Below are 26,036 nucleotides of genomic sequence, written 5' to 3' on the forward strand. Positions count from 1 at the left end.
ATGTGAGCCAATGGGTGTTAATAATAATAAGGTGTATATATATATATGTATATGTGTGTGTGTGTGTGTGTGTGTGTGTGTATGTGTGTGTGTGTATATATATATATATATATATATATATATATATATATAGATATAGATATAGATATAGATATATAGATAAAAATAAACAATAGCTACTCTGGGACACTAAACTGAGTATGGGGAGGGGGAGTGCCTCCCCATTACATCTGATGTGAGCCAATGTGTCTTGCTAATTAGATAGATAGATAGATAGATAGATAGATAGATAGATAGATAGATAGATAGCTGAGCCTCTGGTGGCTTGGTGTGTTAAAGTGCTGAGCTGCTGAACTTGCAGACTGAAACGTCCCTGGTTCAAACCCAAGGAGCGGAGTGAGCGCCCGCTGTTAGCTCCAGCTTCTACCAACCTAGCAGTTCGAAAACATGCAAATGTGAGTAGATCAATAGGTACCGCTCCAGTGGGAAGGTAACAGTGTTCCATGCAGTCATGCCAGCCACATGACCTTGGAGGTGTCTATGGACAATGCTGGCTCTTCGGCTTAGAGTCAGACACGACTGGACTTAACGTCAGGGGAAGCCTTTACCTTTACTATATTGATAGCTACTCTGGAGTCTAAGCTGAATCTGGGAGAGGAGTGCCTCCCCATGACAGCTGATGTGAACCAATGGGTGTTAATAATAATAAGATATATAAAACAATAGCTACTCTGGGACTCTAAGCTGAGTCTGGGCGGAGGAGTGCCTCCCCATTACATCTGATGTGAGCCAATGGGTCTTACTAATATATATTGATAGCTACTCTGGACCCTAAGCTGAGTCTGGGAGAGGAGTGCCTCCCCATGACAGCTGATGTGTGCCAAAGGGTGTTAATAATAATAATAATAATAATAATAATAATAATAATAATAATACTCTGGGGAAGACTCAAATGTTTTAAAAGATGGTGGGCTGAAAAGGGTCAAAATGTCTTCCATGTGTGGCGATTTGTGCAATGGCACGAAAATTTTTGCGTTTCTCATTAGCTAGATGAAAATATAGCTGTTGTATAGGCAGCCCATTTTTGTTAGTGGGAATCAAATACAAAAATGAGATGACACGAATGAAACTATACAAAATGAACAGCAATTCCATACAAAAGCACAACATTACTATATATCACAAGTTTGCTGCCTTCTTTAATGTTGGGTTGTCATTGGTCTCCATAGAAATTTGCCTCACCATTGAGCATGTGCTGCTCAGAAAAAAATGTGCACCTAGGTATTATTGTAAGGTATGTCTCTCTTTTCCTTTCCTTTGTTGTCATTTGATTTTGACATGGGATGGCCGTTTGATTTATCTTCCATCTAGCCTTTTTGTTATGTTCATGTTTTTCCTTATGGTAGCTTTCTTGCCACATACCACATGTTATATGTCTGCATTTCCTAATATTTCTTTACTGAGTCCCCCCTATGTTTTATAGGGCTCTCTACCACACAGGGACATTCTGGAGAGATACATTTACATTGTTCCATTTTGTTAGAAATCTTCAGATTGAATTGATAACTTGCCTAGTTATAACCAGACGGTTTCTGTTTCTGATCTAGAACCACATTTTGCTCATGACTGGCTTAGAGAGTGCTGTTGTAGTCATCTATAATGCATATAATCCTTACTTACTTAGGCGATCCCTCGTAGCTCGAGGACGATTGTCTTCATCCTTGGTGTCTTGGGGGTGGGTTCTTAGGTGGCTGAAGAGACCTATTCTTGACCCGCATATTCTCCCGCAGTGAGGACATCGGTTTCCAGGTGGAAGGCGGTCCCGGTCGGGGTTAGCTTGACGCTCCTTCCTCTTGGCACGTTTCTCCCTTAAGCCCTCCGTTCATGCCTCTTTGAACTCCGCAGCACTGCTGGTTACAGCTGACCTCCAATTAGAGCGCTCAAGGGCCAGGGCTTCCCAGTTCTCAGTGTCTATGCCACAGTTTTTAAGGTTGGCTTTGAGCCCATCTTTAAATCTCTTTTCCTGCCCACCAACATTCCGTTTCCCATTCTTGAGTTCGGAGTAGAGTAACTGCTTAGGGAGACGGTGATCGGGCATTCGGACAACGTGGCCAGTCCAGTGGAGTTGATGGCGTAGGAGCATTGCTTCAATGCTGGTGGTCTTTGCTTCTTCCAGCACGCTGACATTTGTCCACCTGCATATAATCCATCAGTCCTCTGACTACCTCTTCTCCCCTCCTGGCTACTTGATAGTATGCCTTGGTAATCTGTAAAAGGTAAGAAGGATACTAACACAGGAGATCTCAAAAGTATGGTGAAAATTATTTATTGGTCTGATGAATTTCCAGTTTTGCCATTCTTCAGTTCCAGTAAATCAGGGCTGGGGTTGGGCTGTCCTGAATTTTTTTTTGTAAAAAAGAAAGAATTTTTAAATAAAGAAAGAAATTAACTGTTGCCTCATATTCATAGGCAGATGGCAGAGAAATCCAATAGGAGCTTGTTTCTTCAGCTTCCTGAGAACTGGCAAAGCCTTCCATCGTGAACCCAAAAGGACAGGGAAAGGGAGGAACGAATGGTGGATGGTACATTCTGCTCCTGAGTCAGCCTTAGCTGGCCAAATAGCAGCAGACAGATCTATTCGCTGAAACTCTCCAGATTGATTCTGCATGGGCAGGCAAGCAAGATCAGAAAATGTAAATGTAACTTTTTATACAGCAGTTCTCATCTCCAGCAAAAAGCAATTTTGTTGAGCTTTGGTGCATTCACAATTCTATACTTGTTAGAGTTTCTTCAAAGAACTCCTAGAAGGCCCAGGGAACACATTTCGCTTTCTGCAGGATAGGGTATGTAGTAATGCTGTTTTGCTTACCAATTATTGATGTCTCCCCTTGTGCCAATGTTAACTATCTTCAGAGACATGTCTCTAATGTAATCTCTGTGCATATGAAGGGGGGAGGAGAGGAGCATTCTCGCCACTGGATTCTCTCAGCTCGCTTTTGCCTTCCATGTGTGTGTTAGTTGTTCTCATACAAAATGAAGTCTGGAGAGAAAGAATGACGGGAAATGAGAAAGATGTCTATTTACCAACTCATTGACCCATAACCCATTGATTGATGTGTGATTTGGTCAACTTTCAACACCCACTGCTTCATATATTTATGAATTTGTGGTTTAAAAGCATAGTTCCTCTTCATCCATGAGACAAAGTCACATATTCGTCAGCCTTTTTTTTATCAATAGCTTGGGATTTCATCCCACAAAAGAGGGAAAGTGGGTGGAATAATCTTCTTTGAGTAGCATTCCGTGGTCTTTAAAGAAGACAGAGAATTTACTCACTCACATCACCCAGCATTGCCTCATGTTTCTAACTCAACCATCCGCTTCATTTCCCATCACATGTGACATGGATGAGTACTGTATCCTCCCATTTAAAAGAGACCAGTGCACTTTTAAATCCCTTCTTTCAATAAGATCTACACTATCTTCTTTGAATCTCTCGTCTCAAGAAGACAAGCACACTTTTAAAATACTTACGTCAGTGGGATCCACCCTGTACTCTCACAAGGAGATCAGCACACTTTTCAAACACTTATTTCAATGGGATCCACACTGTCTTTAAACCACTAATGGGACAGAAGGAGCATTGAGGAACAGTAGCAGACCACCCACATGAACACTCACACTGAAACGTCACAAAACAGAATGTAAACAGATAATAGTTGACTCAATGGCCCCCCCAACAAGATGGCGCCACAGGCAACTGCCTAGTTGGCCTGGTGGTTGATCCACCTCTGGTTGTCATTCTGCATTTGCGGATTTGATTATTCATGGATTAGTTCTTTCTAGGAACCTCTACGTCAGTGGTTCTCAAGCTGGGATTCCCAGATGTTTTTGGCCTACAATTCCCAGAAATCCCAGCCAGTTTACCAGCTGTTAGTTGAAGTTGAAGTTAGTTGGTTAGTTGAAGACCAAAACATCTGGGGACCCCAGGTTGAGAACTTCTGCTCTAGGTCCTCCAGTGTGACTTTATGGTCACTTTCCTCTGGTCATGCTAGAGATTTATGGAGAACACCTCTCTAGGAATGTCTAGGTCTTCCATTGTGATTCTATAATCAGCTTTCAGCAGATGTCAGCCAAAGAGTTATGCTGGAAGACCTAAACATTTTTAGAGTTCTCCAAAGTAAAAAAAGAAAAAGAAAAAAAAAACAATTCCTTTATTCATGATGGTTCACTTTCAAGGAAGTCCTGTGAACTAAACCAGCTGACATTTCCAAATGATTTTCAAAAGACCGCCCCAAGTTGCAGTGATCACAGCAAATATAGACCCAGTCACTTTAGGCAGGTGGAATAGGGGACACCTGCACACTTGATTCTTATTTGTTCTGGATGCGTGTGAATTAGGGTTGCCACTTGAAATATGGGACAGGGCTCCAGTCCCTTTGATGACTGAGTAGAGGAAGAAACTGCAAAACCACCTCTGAGTATTCCTTGCCTAAGAAAACCCAGTTAGATAAATGGGGTCATCATATCAACAGGCAACTTGAAGGCCCACAAATACACACACACACACACAGAAGATTGAATTTCAGCACAGATTCCTTATCATCCAAGGAGTACTTGCTGTCTTATTCAACTGTCAACCTGAATTCATTGCATCCGAAGAGGAAAGGGTTAAGCGTGTTGATGAAAAGACCAGAGCAGGTGCAAATTGATTAATTCTGTTCTGCTCTCTCTCTCTCTCTGAATTTATAAATGTAAATATACATAGTAGATCCCTGGTTGGCAATCTTGTAATCCCTGGGGAAAGTAATCCCTGGGGAAAGTAATCCCAGAGAAACTTGAAAGTATGTGATGTAACAGATTTGCTCAGACAAATTTCCTATAGGAAATTCTACCTTTGGCCCATCTTTGCTAGGGAGCTAAATTGTGGTATCTCCATTAAAAATAAGGTAGAGTGGATATGTTATAAACTGAGTTTTGCTTCAGATACATGTTCTCCTAAAATTCTGAGTAGACATCATGTGTTGGGGAATTGAGGCTCGTTTAAGGCACAGCTGAAATAGTGTGGGTAAAATTGATATTTTCTAACTTTAAAAGATTTACTATATAAATGAAAGTGAAAAAAACATAACTATTAGCATCTTTGCATGTCATCACCTACTGCTGTTTGGGATTATCACCCACTCTTTATGTGGACCAAAAATAAACTACAGTAGAGTCTCACTAATCCAAGCCTAGCTTATCCAAGCCTCTGGATAATCCAAGCCATTTTTGTAGTCAATGTTTTCAATATATCGTGATATTTTGGTGCTAAATTCGTAAATGCAGTAATTACAACATAACATTACTGCGTATTGAACTACTTTTTCTGTCAAATTTGTTGTATAACATGATGTTTTGGTGCTTAATTTGTAAAATCATAACCTAATTGGATGTTTAATAGGGTTTCCCTTAATCCCTCCTTATTATCCAAGATATTCACTTATCCAAGCTCCTGCTGGCCCATTTAGCTTGGATAAGTGAGACTCTACTGTACATGTCGGAATCTTTGCTTTCAAAAAAAAAAAAAAAAAACCAGAGGCTAGGTGGCAGCATTGCTACAGGTTTTTTTTTTTAAGTACAGTGTCTATGCTTTTGCTTCTCCAGCATCCAAACCTTGCCGCAGGTCAGTTCATGCTTCTCCTTCAAATATAGGGCCAAGGTCCATTCCCATGAAAACCACACAAAAGTTATTTATGTTATTGCTGTGAGCCAACTTAAGGGGCACATCCTCTCTGCACATTGAAAGGCACATCTGCCTTTGTATTTAAATGAGTTCTCCTCTCCACCAAATAGTGGTCTTGCATCCAAAGACTAAAATGAAATAGGATTTCCAAGGAGTAGCACTTAAGAAATGGTGCAGCAGATATTAATGGCTAATAGATGCCATAGCCAACCCTACCATTGGGCAGATCTTAAACAGGGATTTTTAATTTGGGTTGCTGTGAGTTTTCTGGGCTGTATGACCATGTCTCAAAAGCATTCTCTCCTGACATTTTCCCCACATCTATGGCAGGCATCCTCTGAGGTTGTAAGGTGTATTGGAAACTAGGTAAGGGAGGTTTATATATCTGTGAAAGGTCTAGGGAGGGAGTAATAACTCTTGTCTGTTGGAGGCCAGTGTGAATGTTATAATTAATCACCTTGATTTTAAATTTCTTGATTGGTAAGGCCAAAGTAGTATAGGCCTTGGGTTGACTGTGCCATATATTAGCCAATAACATATGGAGCAGGTTCTAAAATAGGACCCTCTTCTTACACACCTGTGATCTGTTTTAAGAGTGGTGGTACAGAACTAAATTAAATAACTACATGATAAAATAAAAGACAAAATATAACAAAAAGAGTAGCACCTCAAATTTTGTGTGTAAGAGCATGTTTTCCACATCAGTTTCCATATCAGTTCCCTGGAAATGGAGCTGATATGACACTCTAACTCATCTGGCTTTTAATGGTTATTATTCAATATAATTTTCTAATTTCAATTTAGTATATAATTATTAGTATTGTTCTTTGTTTAAATTGTTATGGTTTTCATTTTATATAGGCACTGAATGTTTGCCTGTTGTGTTAGAAACCACCCTGAGTCCCTACTGGGAGATAGGGTGGGATACAAATATATTATTATTATTATTATTATTATTATTATTATTATTATTATTATTATTATTATTATTACAGTAGAGTCTCACTTATCCAACACTCACTTATCCAACGTTCTGGATTATCCAACGCATTTTTGTAGTCAATGTTTTCAATATATCGTGATATTTTGGTGCTAAATTCGTAAATACAGTAATTACAACATAACATTACTGCGTATTGAACTACTTTTTCTGTCAAATTTGTTGTATAACATGAAGTTTTGGTGCTTAATTTGTAAAATCATAACCTAATTTGATGTTTATAATAGGCTTTTCCTTAATCCATCCTTATTATCCAACATATTCGCTTATCCAACGTTCTGTCGGCCCGTTTATGTTGGATAAGTGAGACTCTACTGTATTATTATTATTATTATTCCATTGAGACTAACAGCTGATTCCATGCATTTTTACTCAGGCATTCAAGCGTACAAAATGTTTGTGGCAGCAGAAACATCAGGAGATTCAGGAAGTGACTTTGGAAGGAGAGGAAGCAAAGTATTTTTTCCTCCTCAAGAACAGGGCCCATTAACCTGGTGAAAGGCCTGGACCAACTAATGGGACAACAAATGATTGGGGTTTTTTTTCTTAGCAATTACTATATATTTACTATCATGGAGGGGGAGACACCTATCTATTTCTCTGCCAAAATAACATGACTAACTGTGAGCCTTACATATCTTCACCTGTATAGATGAATGGCCTCATTTTCTTTTCTGCCTGAGATAGCAAAAGATCCAGGGTTTGTCCTGCCAAACATCTCATTTTTAATTCTTTGGAATAAGAGCTTGGTTATATAACTCATGGATTAAGGAAACAACTGACATGCATATGCTTTGTCTCTCTGTATCTTGCTGGTTTTCTTATCCAGCACAGCAAAAAAAAAAAAAAAGCATGGAAATAAGGAAATGAGATCTTGCTGTTGTGCCAGGTCTTAGAGTGAAATCTGGACAGTCAAAGTGCAATTAACACACTATAATGGTGATTACAACACAACATGTGCTGTTGCATCCAACTCATTTTTGGAAAGCCTTTTTTCATTGATTCAGGAAGTTCATTAATAGTTCCAATATCACTATAGTCGTAGCACTATTTCTGGTGTGATCATTTTATTCTGCATCACTCCTGGAATTGCTGCAGTCACATTTAGAAAGTGGGCATGCTCCTCCTCCTGTCCCAAACAAGCAAAACGGTGAGAGGTTGCTCCCTCAATTCACAATTGCACAGTATCAGCAGGACAGGAAAATAGTCTGCTACTAATGCACTAAGCATTGTGAACACATGAAGGAAAGGAGGCAGCAGGGACGTGCGGAAGACTCATTGTGGCATAAAGAATCAACAAAGCAGCAGCATTGCACATTATGGCAAGCATATGAATGTATTTTTTTCAAATCCAGTATATCTCTGATAGCTTAAAGAATGTGATTGTTACAAGACCTCACGCTTGTGTGATAAAGTCCCAAACTGCAATCCTGGAACATGGCCATATAGCCCGGAAAACTCACAGCCAGAGACGACCCTAGATATTTTTCAAATGTAGGCGAACAGAATTTTGGCGCCCCCCCCCCCCCCCAAACCAATCACTGAAAAATAAAAGCGTTGGATAAGCGAAAATGTTTGATAATAAGGAGGGATTAAGGAAAAGCCTATTAAACATCAAATTACATTATGATTTTACAAATTAAGCACTAAAACATCATGTTTTACAACAAATCAACAGAAAAAGCAGTTCAATATCTTGCAGAGGCAGGCCGCAGGAGACAGGAGTTGCCTCGATGGTGCCCCCAACAAGATGGCGCCACAGGCAACTGCCTAGTTGACCTGGTGGTTGAACCGCCTCTGCTCACAGCAACCCAGTAATCCCGGCCATGAAAACCTTCAACAATGCAATCCTATGCACACTTACTCAGAAATAAATCCAACTGTGGTCTGTAGTACTTTTACTTTTAGCCAAGTGGATTTCCCCATTTATTTAAATTGCACTGAATTTAATGCGACTTACTTCTCAATGAATACAGATGGGATTGTGTTGCAGTTACTTAATAATTGATGAACTTAGATAAAGATACTGAGACATAAATGAAAGGAAGCTGTAGGTTTTCATATTCAGAGTCTTTTAATGAATATAAAATCAAAGGTAACTGATCACAACTGAAAAAGATCCACTTAGAAACTATAAATCATGAATGATGATTAAGAATTAAACTGCTTCAGAAACACACACAAACACCCATAAACAAAATAAAACTAAGCAAAGCTTGATTATAAGATGGTCAAAGTGATTTGCAGATTTTCTACTGGGAATTATGCAGAGATTTTTACAATGCAGTTTTCAAAAGTAAAAAATTGTTGTTTTTTCTCTCCCTAAAAATAACACTAGCTGCTGATACTATATGATTATGCTGCTACCTATGCAAAAGCAAAATTGAGGTGCACGCTTAACCCAACTTAAGTACTCGCACTGTCTCTTTCTCAAATCTAATTACTGGTTCTCTTTGGATCACCTTATAAAAGAGCATCTACTGATTGTGCACTGGGAGTTGAGATGACTGTGAACATAGAGCACCAGGGACAGCAAGCCTCCTTATCCCTTCTGCCTTTTCCTATGATGTTGACTTTTTCACTAACAGGAATTCATAACATTTCTTGTCATTGCTTCCTTATGACGCAGAAATGTAACTTGTTCAAGGTCATCCAGTGGGTTTCTGTGGCTGAGCGGGGATTCAAAACCTTAATTTCCCATAATCCCAGCCCAATAATCAAAGCACTATCCCACATTGGTTCAAAAAATTCATATATGCTTACTTTGTCTAGCAAATGCAGTTTGAAACAGAATGTAAATCCTTCTTTACCTAATTCTCTATAGTTCTTTTTTTCTCCTAATATGTGAGACAGAACTGTCAGGGTATTTGGGGTGATCAAAAGACTTCTCGCATTTGGAAAAACAAATGTTTGCATAAATTGCACAACTGCATACATTACTTCAATGCTAATGCCTTGTTGCATAAATTTTCAATATTAGAAGCATCCAGTGAGTTTTCTGAAACTTTTTGATTAATTAAGCATTTCTCCATCACCTGCTGTACCTGTATGCATACACACAGTTTGCTTTACAAAAGGAAAATGTATTTGTATTATAGGAACATTTTTCATAAATTGTAAGGGGGGGGGAGCCCAACAACATGTAATAGCTTTCTGACATACTCCTTCCCAAGTGACAAACCAAAGTAGAACATGCTAAATACATGCATGCATTTAATGTACCTGATTTGTGTGCTCTGTATAACAACTACTCTGAAAATGTGATGAGTGGATTGAATAAATTGTATGTTTACGGTCTTTTTGGGCCCTGGCACAGCTGAAGACACCATTCCAAAAATGGAAGCTGGGAAACTGCATTATGGAGAACAAAGGAGGTGAAGAATTAATTAACTGTGGCAAGAAAGACGTTGATGAGAACTAACCTGAGAACTCTGGTTACAAACAACACATGTTTAAGTAGTCAAAGACAATCACTCTAAGTTAAAGAGGTTAAACAACCTATCTGTTCCAGAATTGACAAGGCTCCAGCAGGTCTGAGCTAAATGACAGAGATTATCTAAACAATCAAGTAATGGATAAGCAAACAGTGCTACATAAGACCTTTTCCTTTCTGACTGTGTGGCAGATCTGCAAGAAATGCAGCATCTGCCCACCTGGCTCTCTTCTCCAGCATCAGGCCTAAATGGAAGAGGTTGGTGAGCATGAATGAGTGAATGTTGGAGTAAATGTGATGTTTCCCTTTTGTCTGTGTAATTCATATAGATATTATAAAACCAGTGCTGGGGTCTGTATGTCTACTTCTTTCTCTGAAAGTGCCCAATATACTCTGTCCCACTGAAAATGGATTAAAGAACATTTTTAAGGTTCAAAAAGTATTCATGACCCAATGATAGAGAAGGAAGAACAGTGTTTCAGGGAGGCTTATTTTTAAACTCCCAATCCCTTTTTTTAAAAAAAAATCCTTATTTTTTTAAAAAATTGTCAGCTGAAGCTGCTGTTTCCTGTGGGAGGAAAGACTCCCAGTATTGTTGTAGTAGTTGTTGTTGCATGCCTTGTTGCAACCCTAAGACAACCCTATGACAATCCTATCACAGTTTTTTTTTCTTGGCAGGATTTGTTCAGATGGAACTTCTTTTTGCTTTCCTCTGAGAGTGTGACTCGCCCAAAATCACCCAGTGGATTTCTATGGCTGAGCAGGGATTTGAGCCCTGGTCTCCAGAGTCATAGTTCAATGCTCAAACCATTTAATGTAATACGGTATATCTATCTATCTATCTATCTATCTATCTATCTATCTATCTATCTATCTATCTATCTATCTATCTTAACACTTTCTTGGAAGACTAGTTATGTTTAAACATTGCATCCAGTTCCTTTTTCTCACTGGAGTGTGCTCTCCCCATCCATATGGCTAATAGAAACAATTGTGCAATCTCCTGGACATGTTCACTAGGCTTGCATATAAGGAATGATTTTTTTCACTTGCCACACAGTCAGTCTGAAATGGTTATGGGCCAAGGTGGGACTCAAATGTGAAAATATTTCAGGACAATTACAACATATATACAGTAATATCTTAATTTTAGCTACTTGCCAGCAGCAAAGCATTGCAAGACTGTGATGGGAGGAGGAGGAAAGAGCAAACACATTTTTGTGATATCCTTTTCTTAGGAAGAGATCCAAGAGAGACATTTCAGCAAATTAGTTTCTTTTTACAAATCCAATGATGGTAAAGGGAACACACAGCAGAAGACCATCTCCCATTGGGTTGTATGATGCCACAATTCTTCTCTTGACTCCTCTCTGGCTCTCCTTTATCCCAAAACCTTGAAAGAAGATCAGAAAATATGTCTTCAACGCACAGCCATCAGTAGCATTCCCCATGTCCTTGCCATGATGTCCTCATGCTTCCCACTTCATACTCCCTGCCCGAGCAGTGAGGAGAGGCAGGTAAGGAATAAATAAATCATCATCCTCATTATTATTATTAGCAGCCTTGAAGCTGAGAGATTAATTGGCCCAGTGTGGCCCCTAAGCCACTTCTGGCTACTTTTGGTCTTGCTATCATTTTGAGCAGTCTGTGTTTCAATTGAAGGTCTCAGGGACAGAAAAATGGCCCCAGGATTTGCTGCAGTTGTCCCTGATGTCAAGATGTCTGACAGCCCAAATTCACTTGACTACATCTGGGGGTGGAAGTTTTGGATTTTTTCCATATATTTTCAAGCTGTGATTAGTTGAATTGGAGGACTTAGAGTCCATGGATATGGAGGATGAACTAGGTATAAATAAATGAAGACTAGAGAAAATCCAGTGGAAGACTAGTGGAGAGAGGGATTTAGAGCTATGCTGCCGAATTTCCCAAAATGCCTCAGTTAGAGAGGACCAGACCAATAAGCCCCCCTGCCCCCTTCTTGTTCCAAAATATAAAGATGACCCTTGCCTATGGTTGATGCAGAAGGTTCAAGAAATTCTGTGAACCATCCGCTAGACTAGCAGGGAAAATAATATCTGCTTCAGATGGAAGAGGAAGCAAAAACTGTGCCTCCCCCCCCCACCCCCCGGTAATACAACCAACCTACACAAAAAGAATTTAAAAGTCCAGGTAAGCCTTTCACCCTTCAAACTAAATCAGAACTATCCCAGAACTGCTACAATTCTAGCCAATCTGTTGAATTCAACAGAAACATTATCTATAAGGTCTGAGGTATTTGGGATGGCTTTGTGACAACAAAAAGGCAGAGTTCTCTGCCAATACTCTCAGCTGCTTGAATTACACTACAGACATTTTAAGTAAAGGGAATTATAGACAGAAGGGCAATTTGAGGCCTGACAGGCAGGAGACCACAACAGCTTGGCTGGCTGACATTCACACTCCTGAGCAAATATGTCATACATCAAGGGGAAGTGCTCTTGCGGTTGGCTTAAGCTGACTAGGACTAGCAGTGCATGGTGACAGTTGCCATAAGGCAAAAGAGACATTGCTGGCGGTCTGCCCTAGAGGGGTGGCACTAGGATGGTGGCTATTCTCTGTGCTATTTCTGCTCAGCCAGCAATACGGAAGACTAGGAAATGATCCTAACATTGCCCAGGTTGATTGTTCTGACTTGATCTTGATAATACTTTATCAGGTTAAATAATATTATAATAGGGAAGGTAAGCTAGAGGATGCAATTCATATAACAATATAGAAGGTATTCTTTTAATTGTATTGTTTTAGAATACTGTAGAATATTAGAATATTGTTTTTTGACTGTATTAAGATAATAATCAAACATTCTTTGACTCAGTTTTGAACAAATAAGGAAATTGAACAGCGTATTATTCTTCACTGAGGAACTTGCCAGGGACATATACTGCCTATTTTGTCTGAATCACTACCTGTGTGGTGGTAGCCATATGTTTCATTCTTCATTACCAGTTTTTAACTTTCTTACAAAGATTATTCTGAATGATTTAGCTTCCATCTAGTAACAATATTTGAAAAAAAATCCTGTTCCTGATTCAAAAGTATTATTTCCTGTTTAATTGTGCAGTACTTACTTTGAAAGTACAGTAGTTGTTATACTCGAGAAACTTCATTTTTGTGGCTGCCACAAACCATGTAGAATTGGTTGAGACTCAAGATACTCATAGCAAAATGTGCTACAGAATGTCCCGCAATTATTTGCAGTCTAATAAACTTATTCCATGTGTCTATGATAGAACCAATTAGAAAATTGGCAGTTATATAGAAGCCACTGTCATGGTATTTGTCCTTGCAAGACATGTGCTAGCAGAGAACTTATCTTGTAATTGCCAGTCTTTGTAGAATGTGGATGAAATTTTTATCTAAAAAGCTGATTCACTATACTGGCAGTTCCTGAGTTATTACCACTTGACTTACAAACGACACATAGTTAAAAGGGCGGTGAGACAACAGGAAGTGCGAGAAATCTACTCATATGAAGAGAAATTTACTCCTGGAAGAGTGATTGGGGGGGGGAGGTATCTCCACTGAAGCTTTATCACCAATCCTTGTTTCCACAACAAGCCAATTTTTTCAAAATCCAATTATCACAGGGAGATAAAGTGCCATGAAAATCTTCTGAACAAGTGTCACAATACAGGGGTACTGTGCTATCCAAAGCTAGCTAGGTAAGTAGGCTGGTTACACTTAAAAAGTACCTGTTCTTATTTAAAAATAAATTCAACCCAAGAACAAACCTACAGAATCTATCTTGTTCATAACTTGGGGAATGCCTGCAACTGCAAAGCTTAATTATCCCACTATATTGAAAATTGGACAATTTAAGGCTATGTCTCAAAGTTTACCTCCACCTATTGCATTTCCTCAGCATACTGTATATTAGAACATGCATCATGAAGCAGTTAAATTCAATTTTTAGAAAGCATTACAAAAAGCCCTGTACTCACGCTGTTGATACATGTAAATTGCCTTCTTTCCATCTCCACTTTCCGTCTGTTTCTATGTCAGTCATACCCAACCAGTGTGTCAAAGCGTTGAGGTTATCCTTTAGAAAACTCTGCAAAAAGTGTTAATCTGTTGTTATGGACTATGCTTCTTAAAGCTGCAGTCTCCAAAACTTAGTTACTAAATTCTGACAAATGTACTTATGATTAAAAATGTTTATGACTGTAATGTGAAGTAAGTCAGATTTGGCATTCTTCTTAACCTCAGGAATAGATGTCCAGTGACATGAAAGTGCTTGTTTGGATTATTGATATAATAATAATAATAATAATAATAATAATAATAATAATAATAATAATACTACTTTATTTTTCTATCCTGCCACCATCTCCCCGAAGGGACTCGGGGCAGCTAACATGGGGCACAGCCCAAACAGAGACAAAGTATAACAGTTTAAAACACATATCAATAAACTAAAAACAAAGATACAACAATCAGATAAAATAATAAATTAAAACATAGGATACAATAAAACATATCATGACCAAGCAAGTGAAGTAATAATACAAACATCAACCACTATGGATAAAAAAGGGGGTTGGGCCTAAGTAGTTATATGATTTCAAGGCCTTTTAATAAAGTGCATGGACAGTGGATATTTTTTGCAGCCACGTCACGATTTGAGAATGGGAAAAAGTTTGGAGTCTGGGAATGGACTTGGTGAGTAAGTTTTTCTATCATTACTTTTTGTACCATTCTCATAGCTATTAGGGGGAAAGAGTCATGCTTTTGCATTTTGAATTCCTTGGTATGATTCTGACAATCTCACTCTTGAGAGTCCATTTTCCCTTAGCCTTGGCCTGAAGTGTGCAAAGTGGTATCATTAGGGTTGGTACAACCCATTAGAGTAACTCATGGACCTCTTCCTATACCAGTGGTTCTCAACCTGTGGGTCCCCTGGTGTTTTGGCCTACAACTCCCAGAAATCTCAGACAGTTTACCATCTGTTAGGACTTCTGGAAGTTGAAGGCCAAAACATCTGGGGACCCACAGGTTGAGAACCACTGTCCTATACCAATGTTTTCTATACAAACGTTACTCATAAATTATTGTTTGTAAATTTGACAAAATCAGCCATTAAAAAAAAAACAGCATACACCTAGTATACAAATAACAGCAAAGAATGTTATAAAATACATGATTTTAAAGGTACTTGAATTTTATTACAAGGTTTTCTTAGCAGGATTTCTTCATTTTTTGGTGTGTGTGTGTTTTTTTTTTTGTTTTTGCTTTTTTGTTTGTTTGTTTTGCTTTTTGCTTTCCTCTGAGGCTGAGAGGCTGTGATTTGTCCAAGGTCACAGAGTGGATTTTCATGGCTAAGCAAGAATTTGAACCCTGGTCTCTGGAGTCATAGTCCAACAAGCAAAACACTCTTCAGCGCTCACTCTCAACAAGCTCACTGCTCTATTTTGGACTAGCTATTTCTGGACTGTGTTTAAGGGCAGCCCAGCAAACAACAATTTATACATAAAACAGCAAATATTTAACATAATCCATGTATATTGCATTAATTCTTTTGAATGTTAAAGATATTGTTATAATGCAATACTGAGCTGAAAACTCCCTTTGCCTTTTCACAGATCCATTTGCAGACTTTAAAAAGAGAGGGAGTCCTTTATTGGTAGGGTCCTGGTGTCATGTGATATCAACTTGGCTTGGACATACGCTGATCATATGAAAAAGACCTCCAAGAGTGCTGCTTAATTTGTGCAAGACCTGGAGCCTCTGCCTTTGACTCCTTGAAAATATTTTGGATGGCAAGCATCATGTCCTATTAAATGTATTAAAATGAAGATAATAAAATCTATATTTCTTCCTTTGTCAATGAAAACATTTATATCCCATTCTTCTGAAGCAAAGGTACCACCTAAAAATGCACTCCTTTGAAACTTTTCCTCCTTAATACCTTGAAGAAGAAGCAAAGGAGAGAGGCAAGCAGACGCCTGATGGCTGCCTTGTTAAGAACATGCTCCTCAGCCATCATGGCAGAAGAAAAGGGACTCACCTGTTCCTCATCAGACCAGATACTGACCAAATCAGATTCTTGATTAACGCAGTGCCACAGAGCATCAGTCCAGTTTTTCTTCTCAGTTGAAAAGTAATAGCAATTTTTCTCTTTCATTGCCCACTTTGTGGGGCACGAGTTGGGAACCAGGGACCTTCCCCAGCCACAGATGGATGCTGCAAAGCAAATGTAAAGCAAAAGATTCTATGACTGCTTGGCCCTTTTTGGAGACCTCAGAGCACACAGGGCAGCCAACAATTCAGTGTCCTGCCAGCAGGGCATACACATCACCTGCCTTTCTAAACATTGCAGGCAATCTGCACTTTTTTTTTTTTTGCTCCAATTCAATCCTTAAAGGCCTCCTCCTGCAGCACAGCTTCTGAAATATTCTGGAGCCAGTTTGGAACACAATATTTTCTATTCTGATGTTCCTGGCTGTGACCAGAACCAGCACGGGACATTTTGTTGCTCTCCAAAAGGGAAGATGCATAATGCCCTAAAGCTAGCTGGAATATCTGGGCTCCTGAGACAGAAGATCTTTCAAACTACTCCTCCCCTTCATGGCAATTAAAATTATAATACATTGTGTAACTACTTATGTCCTGATCTGCTGCCTGAGGCATCTGCCTTTTTCTACCTAATGATAGGTCTTTGCCAAACTACTCTGGCAAACAGCACAGGAAATTCAGACAGGGCAACAGAGTCCCAAACGAGAGCTTGCCAAGCAAGATTGCAACTGTTTATACTTTCCCAAGCATTGGGAGCACAAGAGCTTCTGGCCCAGATTCAGTTTTTGTTCTGCAGTATCTGGGGTACAAGACTATTGGAGTCTTGGTTACCATAAAACCCGGAGCAGACTACCAACAGTAAGTAACTGGTGAGTAGATTAATAGTTGGTTAATTGTTAATTCTTATCAATAAACCTCATAATTTATCCCCCTGCTGTCCTCTTCATCAAGGAGCTCAATGTGATGAGGTCCCTAGGCATCACTCAGTTCCTTTTGAAGCCCCTGGAGTGAAGAACCATGTCTGAACAGAATGGGCAAGATGACCCAAAGAGTTCTTATTACTTCCATTCATTTGTTCAAACTCAATAGTACATAGTTGATAATGTACAAACTGTGAGGAGGTCAATACTCAAACATAGACATCCATGTATCTACACATAATTCTCTTCTTGCTCCCACTCCCTTTACGTTCCCCCTATTGTGGGTTAGAAAGAAGGATGGAAGTACTTGCAGGGCTGTAGCTGTTGTTCACAGCATAGAAGTGGATAGTCTCAGTCCTTTGCTACTATATTGTCCAGGACAGAACATCCCACAACTCAGGAAGGAAGAGCTCCAGGTGTTTATTGGAATGTTCCGGGCTTCTCTTTCATTCCTAATGGCTCTATTTTTCTGCTTTGCTTGGTTTCTTTCAGAATTCCCACCCCAAGGTGATCAAGCCAGAAGAAAAATGGACCAAATATAGAACATGCCCAGTGCCCCCAGCCTCACCTGTGATGTTCTGAAATTCACTGATGCTTATGTCCTTCCCCATAATCTTTCGAATGTAATCCAAGCTCTTCCACACTGAAAGAAAAAACCAAAATACTCACAAACTAGGGCTCTCAGGTTACCCTTGGTGGTGCACTGCAGTCTTGCCATCAGTTCAATAGAGGGGGGAAATGGACTGAGGTTGTCAGTGGTGGCAATGAAAGAGTGAAGCACTCAGCAGCATGGATTCATACTCTTTTCTCCCTATGGCTCTAAGTTGCCTGAACCTGAAGCACTCTTGTATTTTCTAAACATTTTCTAAAGAATCAGATCCACGAATGGGATTGATGAAACCCAGCTGCCAAGAAGTGGAGTGTGCTGTGGAGGTAGCAGAGTCCTGCACTTCACTCTGAGATTGCTTTCATTTAATCACATGCTTCCTTTCTGTGTATTCAGGGCCAGCCTTATTATGAGCCAAATTGGGAACAGACGCTGCTTCAGGGAACAGACGCTGCGGAGAGCACCACAACATGCCTGCCCCATCATTCCACACCTGATTACATGGTCTGAGAAATGTGCAATCAGCACTAAGGACCTCATATGATGGAGGTCCTCAAGCCGGGCTACAGAAGGGGAATTCAACACATAGTGTGGTGACTCTGGCAGGCAATGGGAGGAAACTGGTGGGCAGTGGGGGAAACCATTGCCCCTAGCCTCACATCGTCTGCTGCCCCATTATCTTATTCCACGGGAGGAAAACATCGTTGTTCTTCCCAATGAGAACACAGGAAGCCTTCCATGTTCTCTGGGAAGTGTCCTAGCAAGCTGCCAGGACGCTTCCTCAACAGAGTCCTGCCAGAAGTAGCCTTATATCGTGTGATGGCATCCATTGGACTCCTGGATGTCCTGGAAGCATCCTAGGACATCTCCCAAAGATTGCATGATGAAGCAAATTGCCCCATGTCAGTTTTGTTATCAATTATTCTTTCCATACTAGAGGAAATGATTATTTGATTTGGAGGAGAAAAATGAAGCTTTTGAGCAGTATGAGTGTCAATGGTACTTCCTTTATTCCTCTTGACAAGCCCCTACACTATTTCTTAGATTAAAGTAGGATTATTACATGTATGTCATTTTGCTTCAAATCAACTTGATGATAGATGGCATATGTGAGGATTTATTCATTTGTTTAGGTTAAATGTAGTTGGTATGTTTGTCCTATTTGTAAAGATTCTGGTTTGAAATCAAATTCTTGATTGGTTTTGTCTAGATTGCTTGTGGTTTGTTCTTGACCCAGACAGCAAAAGGTCTTTTGTTAGGTCTGGAATCAAATGCAGGGCAAATAGTGGGCCAAGCAGAGTGTGAGTGTGAGTGTGAGTGTGTGTACAAAAGAGAGAAAGAGTGAGAGAGTTGTCCCACCTTCTTCACTCACAAGCCACCAAGCCTCAAACACATTTCACAAATGACACCCAGCAGTTCAAAGCCAGCAGAGAGCTTCCCCTTCATCCCTGCCACCCCCATAAAGGCAATGTTATTTGAAAGAGAACTAAAGAGAACTGCTTATATTGAAGAGCTTTAATGTTGATTATATTGACTGGCTTGGCCACAGTGACACATTCCTTAGTTACAGCCTATTTGGATTATTGCAATGGTACTTTACAGGGACCTGATGTGGAAGAGTCTTTGGAAATTTTATTTGAACCAAAGCTGCAGCCAGTTTACTGACTGAAACTAGTTATACAATGCAAAAAAAATGTTACAGTAGTTCCTCTGGCTTCTGATCCATTTTGAGGCACAATTCAAAGTGATAATTCCTACATATAAAGCCCTATATGATTGATATGCTATTTTCTTTCCTGTGAGCTTGCCCAGGTTTAAAGGTCTTCTGGGGAGGTCTTTCTCTCTGTCCCACCACCTCTAAAGGTACAACCAGAGAAGGCCTTCTGGGGCCCCTACCACACAGCTGAATAAAATCCCACAATATCAGCTTTATATGGCAGTGTGGACTCAGGTAACCCACTTCAAAGCAGATATTGGGCGTTATTCTACCCTGATATCCCAGGTGATATGGCTTAACTGTCAGTGGCTGTCCTAGGGTCAATTTATTCGCTTCTTTGATTAAATCTACTGATGCTGCCACAGCCCTCAGGCAGGGTGGCAATCCACGAGCCACTGTGTCCAATTGTTTTGACAAGTAGGCAACCGGCCTTTGCCATGAACCTAGTGGTTGGGTCAATACTCCAACCGCTGTTCCTTCCCGCTCCGCAGCGAACAGAGTGAATGGTTTTTCCAAATCAGGCAGTCCTAATGCTGGAGATGACATCAATGCTTCTTTTAATGCCTTAAATGCCTGTTGACATTCTTCTGTCCACTCAAACGGATCTTCTCTTCCACCTCTCGTGGCCTGGTACAGCGGCTTAGCCAACACGGCGTAGTTGGGGATCCACTGTCTGCAATATCCTGCTGATCCCAAAAATTCCCGCACCTGCTGCCGGGTACTGGGAGTGGGAATGGCGCAAACAACTTCCTTTCTTTCAGCTCCTAACATCTTCTTTCCTTCGGTCAGATGGAACCCCAAATATTTCACCATGGGACAGCACAACTGGGCCTTTTTCCTTGACACTTTGTAACCCTTCTCTTCCAATTCCTTGAGTAACCTCAAGGTGTGCTCCTTACAGCCCTCTCGTGTCCAGCAAGCAAGAAGCAGATCATCTACATATTGAAGCCAAATTCCCTCTTCTTTAGGTATTACAAAATCTTGCAAGTCTTTGGCCAGGGCTTGACCAAAAATGGTCGGGCTGTTCTGGAACCCCTGAGGGAGGCGTGTCCAAGTATACTGGGTCCTTTGTCCTGACTGCTGAGATTCCCATTGGAAAGCAAAGATCGGTTGGGATACAGGGGCCAACCGAATGCAAAAGAATGCATCCTTTAAGTCCAATACAGTAAACCATTTGGCAAATGCTGGCGCTAGACTCATCATGATGTATGGATTGGGTACTTCTGGGGTTAGGGGAACAGTGGCTTGATTCACAGCACGCAAATCTTGAACTGGGTGATATTCTCCTTGTCCTCCAGGTTTCTTGACTGGGAGCAGGGGCGTATTCCACAGGGAACTACATGGTACCAATATCCCATGCTGCAGAAGTCGCTCTAGATGTTTTCTGATCCCCTGCACCGCCTCTCGACTGACGGGATATTGTGGCTTGCATATGGGTCCCATCCCTCTTTTCACTTCCACCACCACCGGTGGGACATATTTAGCCAGTCCTGGAGGGTTATCTTCTGCCCATACTATAGGAGTCTCATGCCATGGCCACTGTATTTCTTCAGTAAAAACCCTAACTTGAAACAGTTGCCATTCTTCTTCCATAGGAAATGATAGTTCCATTTGTCTGTTCTTCATGAACTGAATCTGTGCTTGTAATTTCGATAAGATATCCCTTCCCAACAGGGGAACTGGGCAGTCCGGAAGATATAACATCTTATGCCTAACCTGGTGTCCAGCTAGATTGCAGGTGCGTTCCTTGAGAAGGGGACATTTCTGGGTCTGCCCAGACACCCCTATTACTTTTGTAGTTTCCCGAGTTGATGGACTGATTTTTATATTTACTACTGATTTTTTGGCACCCGTGTCCACTAAAAAGTCCAATTGTTGGTCCCCGATTTCAAGTGTGACCATCGGCTCCCCGGGGTCCAACAAGACAAGAGCCTGGCTTCCTCATTCCTCTCCTTCATCCATATCTTCCCATTCTTCTTCCATCACAGCTGCTGCAGCTATCACCTCTCTCGCAGGAAAAGGCACGTAGTTCCCACGTCCTCTTCCCCTTCCTGGGTTTCTTCCTCTCTCAGGCCTTCCTCTTTCTCTTGACCCTTCCTGGCATCCACCTCGTCCTTCTGGGCATTCACCCTTCCAGTGTCCAAACTTCTTGCATTTAGCACATTGGTCTCGACCTAACCTCTGAGGGGGCCCTCTTCTTCCTCCTTGTCCCCTTCTGGCATATCCTCCTCTTCCTCTCTGTCCACTTGCACTCTGTTCCATCATGGTAACTAATGCTTGATATCCCTGCTTCTTCTTCCTGTCCTTCTTCTCCTCTTCTACCTGGTCCCTTGCCATATAGACCTGATCTGCGAGTGCCAACAGCTCATTCATAGTCTTTCCTAGAAATCCTGGTTGCTTTTGAATCTTTCTCCGGATGTCAGGAGCCGCCTGACTGATAAAAGACTGTTGAATCGCCCTCCTACCGTTTTCATCCTTCAAATTATACGGGCTATATTTCCTGTATGCTGCCTCCAGCTTTTCCAAGAAGGCTGTTGGTGACTCGGATTTTTCCTGTACCACTCCCTGAATTTTTATAATGTTGACGGGTCGCGGCGGGCCCCTCTTTACCGCTTCTACCAATATACGTTGGAATCCTCTCAGTCTCTGCAGGTGTCCTTGTTCTGTGGGGTTCCACTGAGGGTCTACTTCCACCGGAAACCTCTGTGCTCCCCACTCAGCCGCATCATCGTCCTGTGGAGCTCCAATCTGGGCTATGGCTATCCCATTATTCAATACTGCCCTTCTTTCCTCTGAGGTGAACAACATATTCAGTAGCTGTCTACAATCTTGCCAGGTGGGGTTATGGGTTGCCATAATCCCTTCCAATAACCTAGCCATAGCCTGGGGTTCTTCACTATAAGGTGGAGTATTATTTTTCCAATTCAAAAGATCACTACTACTGAAGGGCACCGCCTGATATGCTTGGACTTTCTCATTCCTGTTGTTCATCACAGACACCGTTCTCAAGGGCATCTGGAGGGCCGGTCCTGCCGGTGAATCACTGGGCCACACCGGAGCCCCATGTCTCCGGGTCTGTGCCGGGGAGGCATCACTGGGCATCCGTTGTGACTTCTTCTTTTCTTTTACTTCCTCCTGATATTTTTCTAGGCTAGGATAGTGTTTCCTGGCCGCTTCGGTTGACTCTGGAGAGTAGGGTGGGGGGTCTCGCCTCTAGTGTAGGTGTACCGAGGACTGTTCCCTAGGGTGGGGGCGGTGGCAAGGGTGGCGGCAGCAATTCCTGTTGTCTGGCCTGTACACTCAACTGTAAATCTGGGTAGTCCTCCTCATTAGATTGGAGAATTCCCTTCTTTTTCCCTTCTTTCTTCACCACCATACATTTGCCATCTTTGCACTGTCGAACCCAATCTGGATCTTCTCTAACTACCCGTTCCCAGGTAGCAATGTAGACCCACTGGTTCGGATGATTCACAGCACAATATTCTTCCACTGTTTGGATCAGTTTCAGATCCCACGTCCCTTCTCCTCGCCAACCTAACCCAAACCCCGGCCATTCTCCCTGACACAAATTCCTCAGTCTATAATCTCTCAGGTCCATTGGATTGCCTGCTATGGCTCGGGTGGCAAAAGAGCCAAAATTATCTAAGATGCATTGTAAGGGAGTGGAACTCTTTGAGTTTTTCCCTCCCATCCTGCCTAATAGAGGGGACTGCCTTGGCCTGGGCACCCGGACACTCAACGGTATGCGTCAGGAATCACAAGACAGAACCCCTTTCTACCTCCCTGGGAACCTTTGTGTGTCCCTCCCGGTGCCGGTATATGTGTTCCCTAGTGTCTTACTTGACCACTATACTTGCCAGATTGCTGTAGATGTCGGAACAACCTTCGCCCCTGGACTTTTTCCTGGATCCTTTCCTCCCGGCTGGTTTCTATGGAACCTCGCTGTCGTTGCAGCTCCCTCTGTCGGTCGGCGTTGGCTGTAGAGACAAACACCGCAGCGGGTCTTAGGATGATCAGGGGCCCCTTCCTCGTCTCACGGTAGTTGTCTCCAGCCCCCGCCGCCAAGTCGGGGCCGTCCCGTCAACGGGATCCGCCTCCACCTCCCTGGCCCGTCTTACAGGAAATCACGTCGGGGTCACCAGAAAAATGTAGCGGAACCTTTGTTGCTACAGTCCATGCGAGTGCGTCGGGAGGAATTGAAGACAGACAACTGGAGTCTTTCCAAGAAAACAGTTTATTGGCAAGCGGCCGCTGGGGTTCCCCCTCGCACAACACGGTGCTTTCCAAGGGAGAACCCCCAGCGGTGGGCTGAGTAAATATTTATACAAATTACAGGGTTCGGGATATGCCCGCCCATAAGCAAATTCATTGGCTTGTAGTTGTGACGCAGCTAGAATTGCATCCAATCAGCGCCGACCAGCGGCCCGGGTGCACCCTTTCCGTGTCGTGTTCACAATCACTCAGGGCGCCTGCGTGCGCATGCGCAGTTTGCCTATTCTTAGCTTTCATTTCTTCAGAAACACGTGATTTCGGGGAAATTACGTGTCCCTATGAGCTTATGCACCCGGCTCGCTAGCTGCCGCCATCTCTGCCCATATATAGCATTTCCTGGGGTTTTTAGCCTCCCGCCTCACTGTCAGTGTCAAGGGCTGGAACTCCCTTCCTAGACAAAAGCTGGACTGGCTCATTCTATGGTGTCCTTCCTGTGGCAGGTGACGATTTTGTTCTTCTTACAAAAGGTATTTAGGAACTGTTTATGGGGAAATTGATTAAACAGTGTCGTTCACTGTCCATGTTTGTTGCTTTTCAATGGATGTACTGTACTTTTAAATAGTTTTTAATTCTATTGATAATCTAATTATATTTTCTTTTGTATGTTTTTCATAAAATGAAATGAACTTTTGTTAGTATCTCATTATTTGTAAGCTGCCTTGAATCTTGGGGTTGGAAAATGATGAGATATAACTAAATTGTAGTAGTAACAGTAAAAACAATAATAACAGTAGCAGTAGTTGCAATACTAACAACAATAGCAATGATATAGTGCCTACCTCCCACAAGCATCTCTGAATAGTTCAACTTTAGGGCCTGTAGCTCCTCTGACATTGCTGAGTCTGGAGAAGGAAAATTAGGTAAAGATATGTTGCTTCTGTTCTTTCTTATGCTGCCAAAGTTAGTCGAATTGAATCGCAGTTTCCTTGTTTATCATCTAATGGCCCTTGCCATTATGCCCAACAGGCTTCCCAAGACCATTGTAGCAACATTGAAAACTGATCCGGTGAGAAATGGCAGAGGAAGGAGACATGGTGAAGGACCATTTCTTCTTCAGAAGCTTGGAAGACAGAGTATCTGACAGTTGATCATATACAACTTTTTAAATGCCAAGAGAGAATATTTTCAGAAATTCAATAGTTTTCAAGTATGATTTAGAAACCGCTATCAGAGCAGAGTCCTATGTTGCTGTTAAGTGAGAGCCACAAATTTAACAGACAAAGCTGAATAGGTCAGAGCTAAGGGTGTAAAAATAGATAGTTGTTCCTGTTGAGGAAAGCTCAGTGGCCAAATCAGGGACACAGCTGATAGCTTTTTAATCTATCTCTCTTCTCTTCGAAAGACTTGTGCATCGCTCATATCTAAAGATATCACATCACTGTGCAACAATAATATACAATATACACAATACACGCTGTGAAAATGCAGTGTTTACATTACCCAGGAAACAGGTGGAGGTTTATTTATGTATTACAACATTTATATCCCGTCTTTCTCACCTAAAAGAGGACTCAGGGTGGCTTACAGTAAAACACAAATACATAAAAATATATAATACAATGCGAGTCAATTAAAATCACTTAGCTAATTAATTACAACAACATTCATAAAATACAGTAATAAATAAGCAGATGGGCACAATCAGGTCTAAAATACAAGTCTGTCAATTTGAGTTCCAGCACACATAACAATACTTAATGCTGCTATTGCTGTTCAAAGGCCTGGTCCCACAGCCAGGTCTTAACTTTCTTACGAAATGATAAGAGACAGGGAGCCTGCCTAACTTCACTTGGGAGGGCGTTCCATAGGCGGGGAGCCACCACTGAAAAGGCCCTGTCTCTCGTCCCCGCCAGCCGCACCTGTGAAGCTGGGGGGAGCGAGAGCAGGGCCTCACCTGAAGATCTTAAACTACTTGGTGGGTCGTAGCGGGAGATACGTTCAGACAGATAAGTTGGGCCGGAACCATTTAGAGCTTTATAGGTTAAAGCCAGCACTTTGAATTGTGCTCAGTAGCTGATCGGCAGCCAGTGGAGTTGGCATAACAGAAGAGTAGTACGCTTCCTATATGTCACTCCGGTTATTAACCTGGCTGCCTCTCGTTGGACTAATTGTAGCTTCCGAACAGTCTTCAAAGGCAGCCCCACGTAGAGTGCATTGCACTAGTCTAAACGGGATGTAACGAGCGTGGACCACCGTGGCCAAGTCCAGCTTCCCAAGGTACGGCCGCAGCTGGCGTATGAGTTTTAACTGTGCGAAGGCTTCCCTAGCCACCGCTGAGACCTGTGGTTCCAGGCTCAACAACGAGTCTAGG

At 41.6% G+C, this 26,036-nt stretch overlaps 1 protein-coding gene and 1 long non-coding RNA gene across 5 annotated transcripts in view; one reads left to right on the top strand and one right to left on the bottom strand.

The window, feature by feature from the left end:
- Positions 1 to 26,036, top strand: part of LOC134297116 (uncharacterized) — a 48,424-nt gene that overhangs the window by 11,546 nt on the left and 10,842 nt on the right. The gene's annotated exons all lie outside the window — the stretch shown is intronic.
- LOC103279996 (CD209 antigen-like protein A) overlaps positions 8,781 to 26,036 on the bottom strand; it is a 41,415-nt gene continuing 24,159 nt past the window's right edge. For 2 of the 4 annotated variants that reach the window (XM_008117463.3, XM_062973946.1), the window contains exons 5-9: positions 24,505 to 24,567; positions 17,698 to 17,772; positions 16,202 to 16,377; positions 14,139 to 14,248; positions 8,781 to 11,551 (exon numbers count right to left, since the gene is read on the bottom strand). In XM_008117463.3, coding sequence (XP_008115670.2) covers positions 11,419 to 11,551; positions 14,139 to 14,248; positions 16,202 to 16,377; positions 17,698 to 17,772; positions 24,505 to 24,567 — 557 coding nt within the window. In that variant the 3' untranslated portion in view covers positions 8,781 to 11,418. Of the gene's footprint in view, positions 11,552 to 14,138; positions 14,249 to 16,201; positions 16,378 to 17,697; positions 17,773 to 19,595; positions 23,431 to 24,504; positions 24,568 to 26,036 lie in introns of those variants that run through there. The other 2 variants (XM_008117464.3, XM_062973945.1) reach the window with 2 other exon arrangements.

The sequence above is a fragment of the Anolis carolinensis genome, chromosome 2 (assembly GCF_035594765.1).
Source record: "Anolis carolinensis isolate JA03-04 chromosome 2, rAnoCar3.1.pri, whole genome shotgun sequence".
Classification (NCBI taxonomy): domain Eukaryota; kingdom Metazoa; phylum Chordata; class Lepidosauria; order Squamata; family Dactyloidae; genus Anolis; species Anolis carolinensis.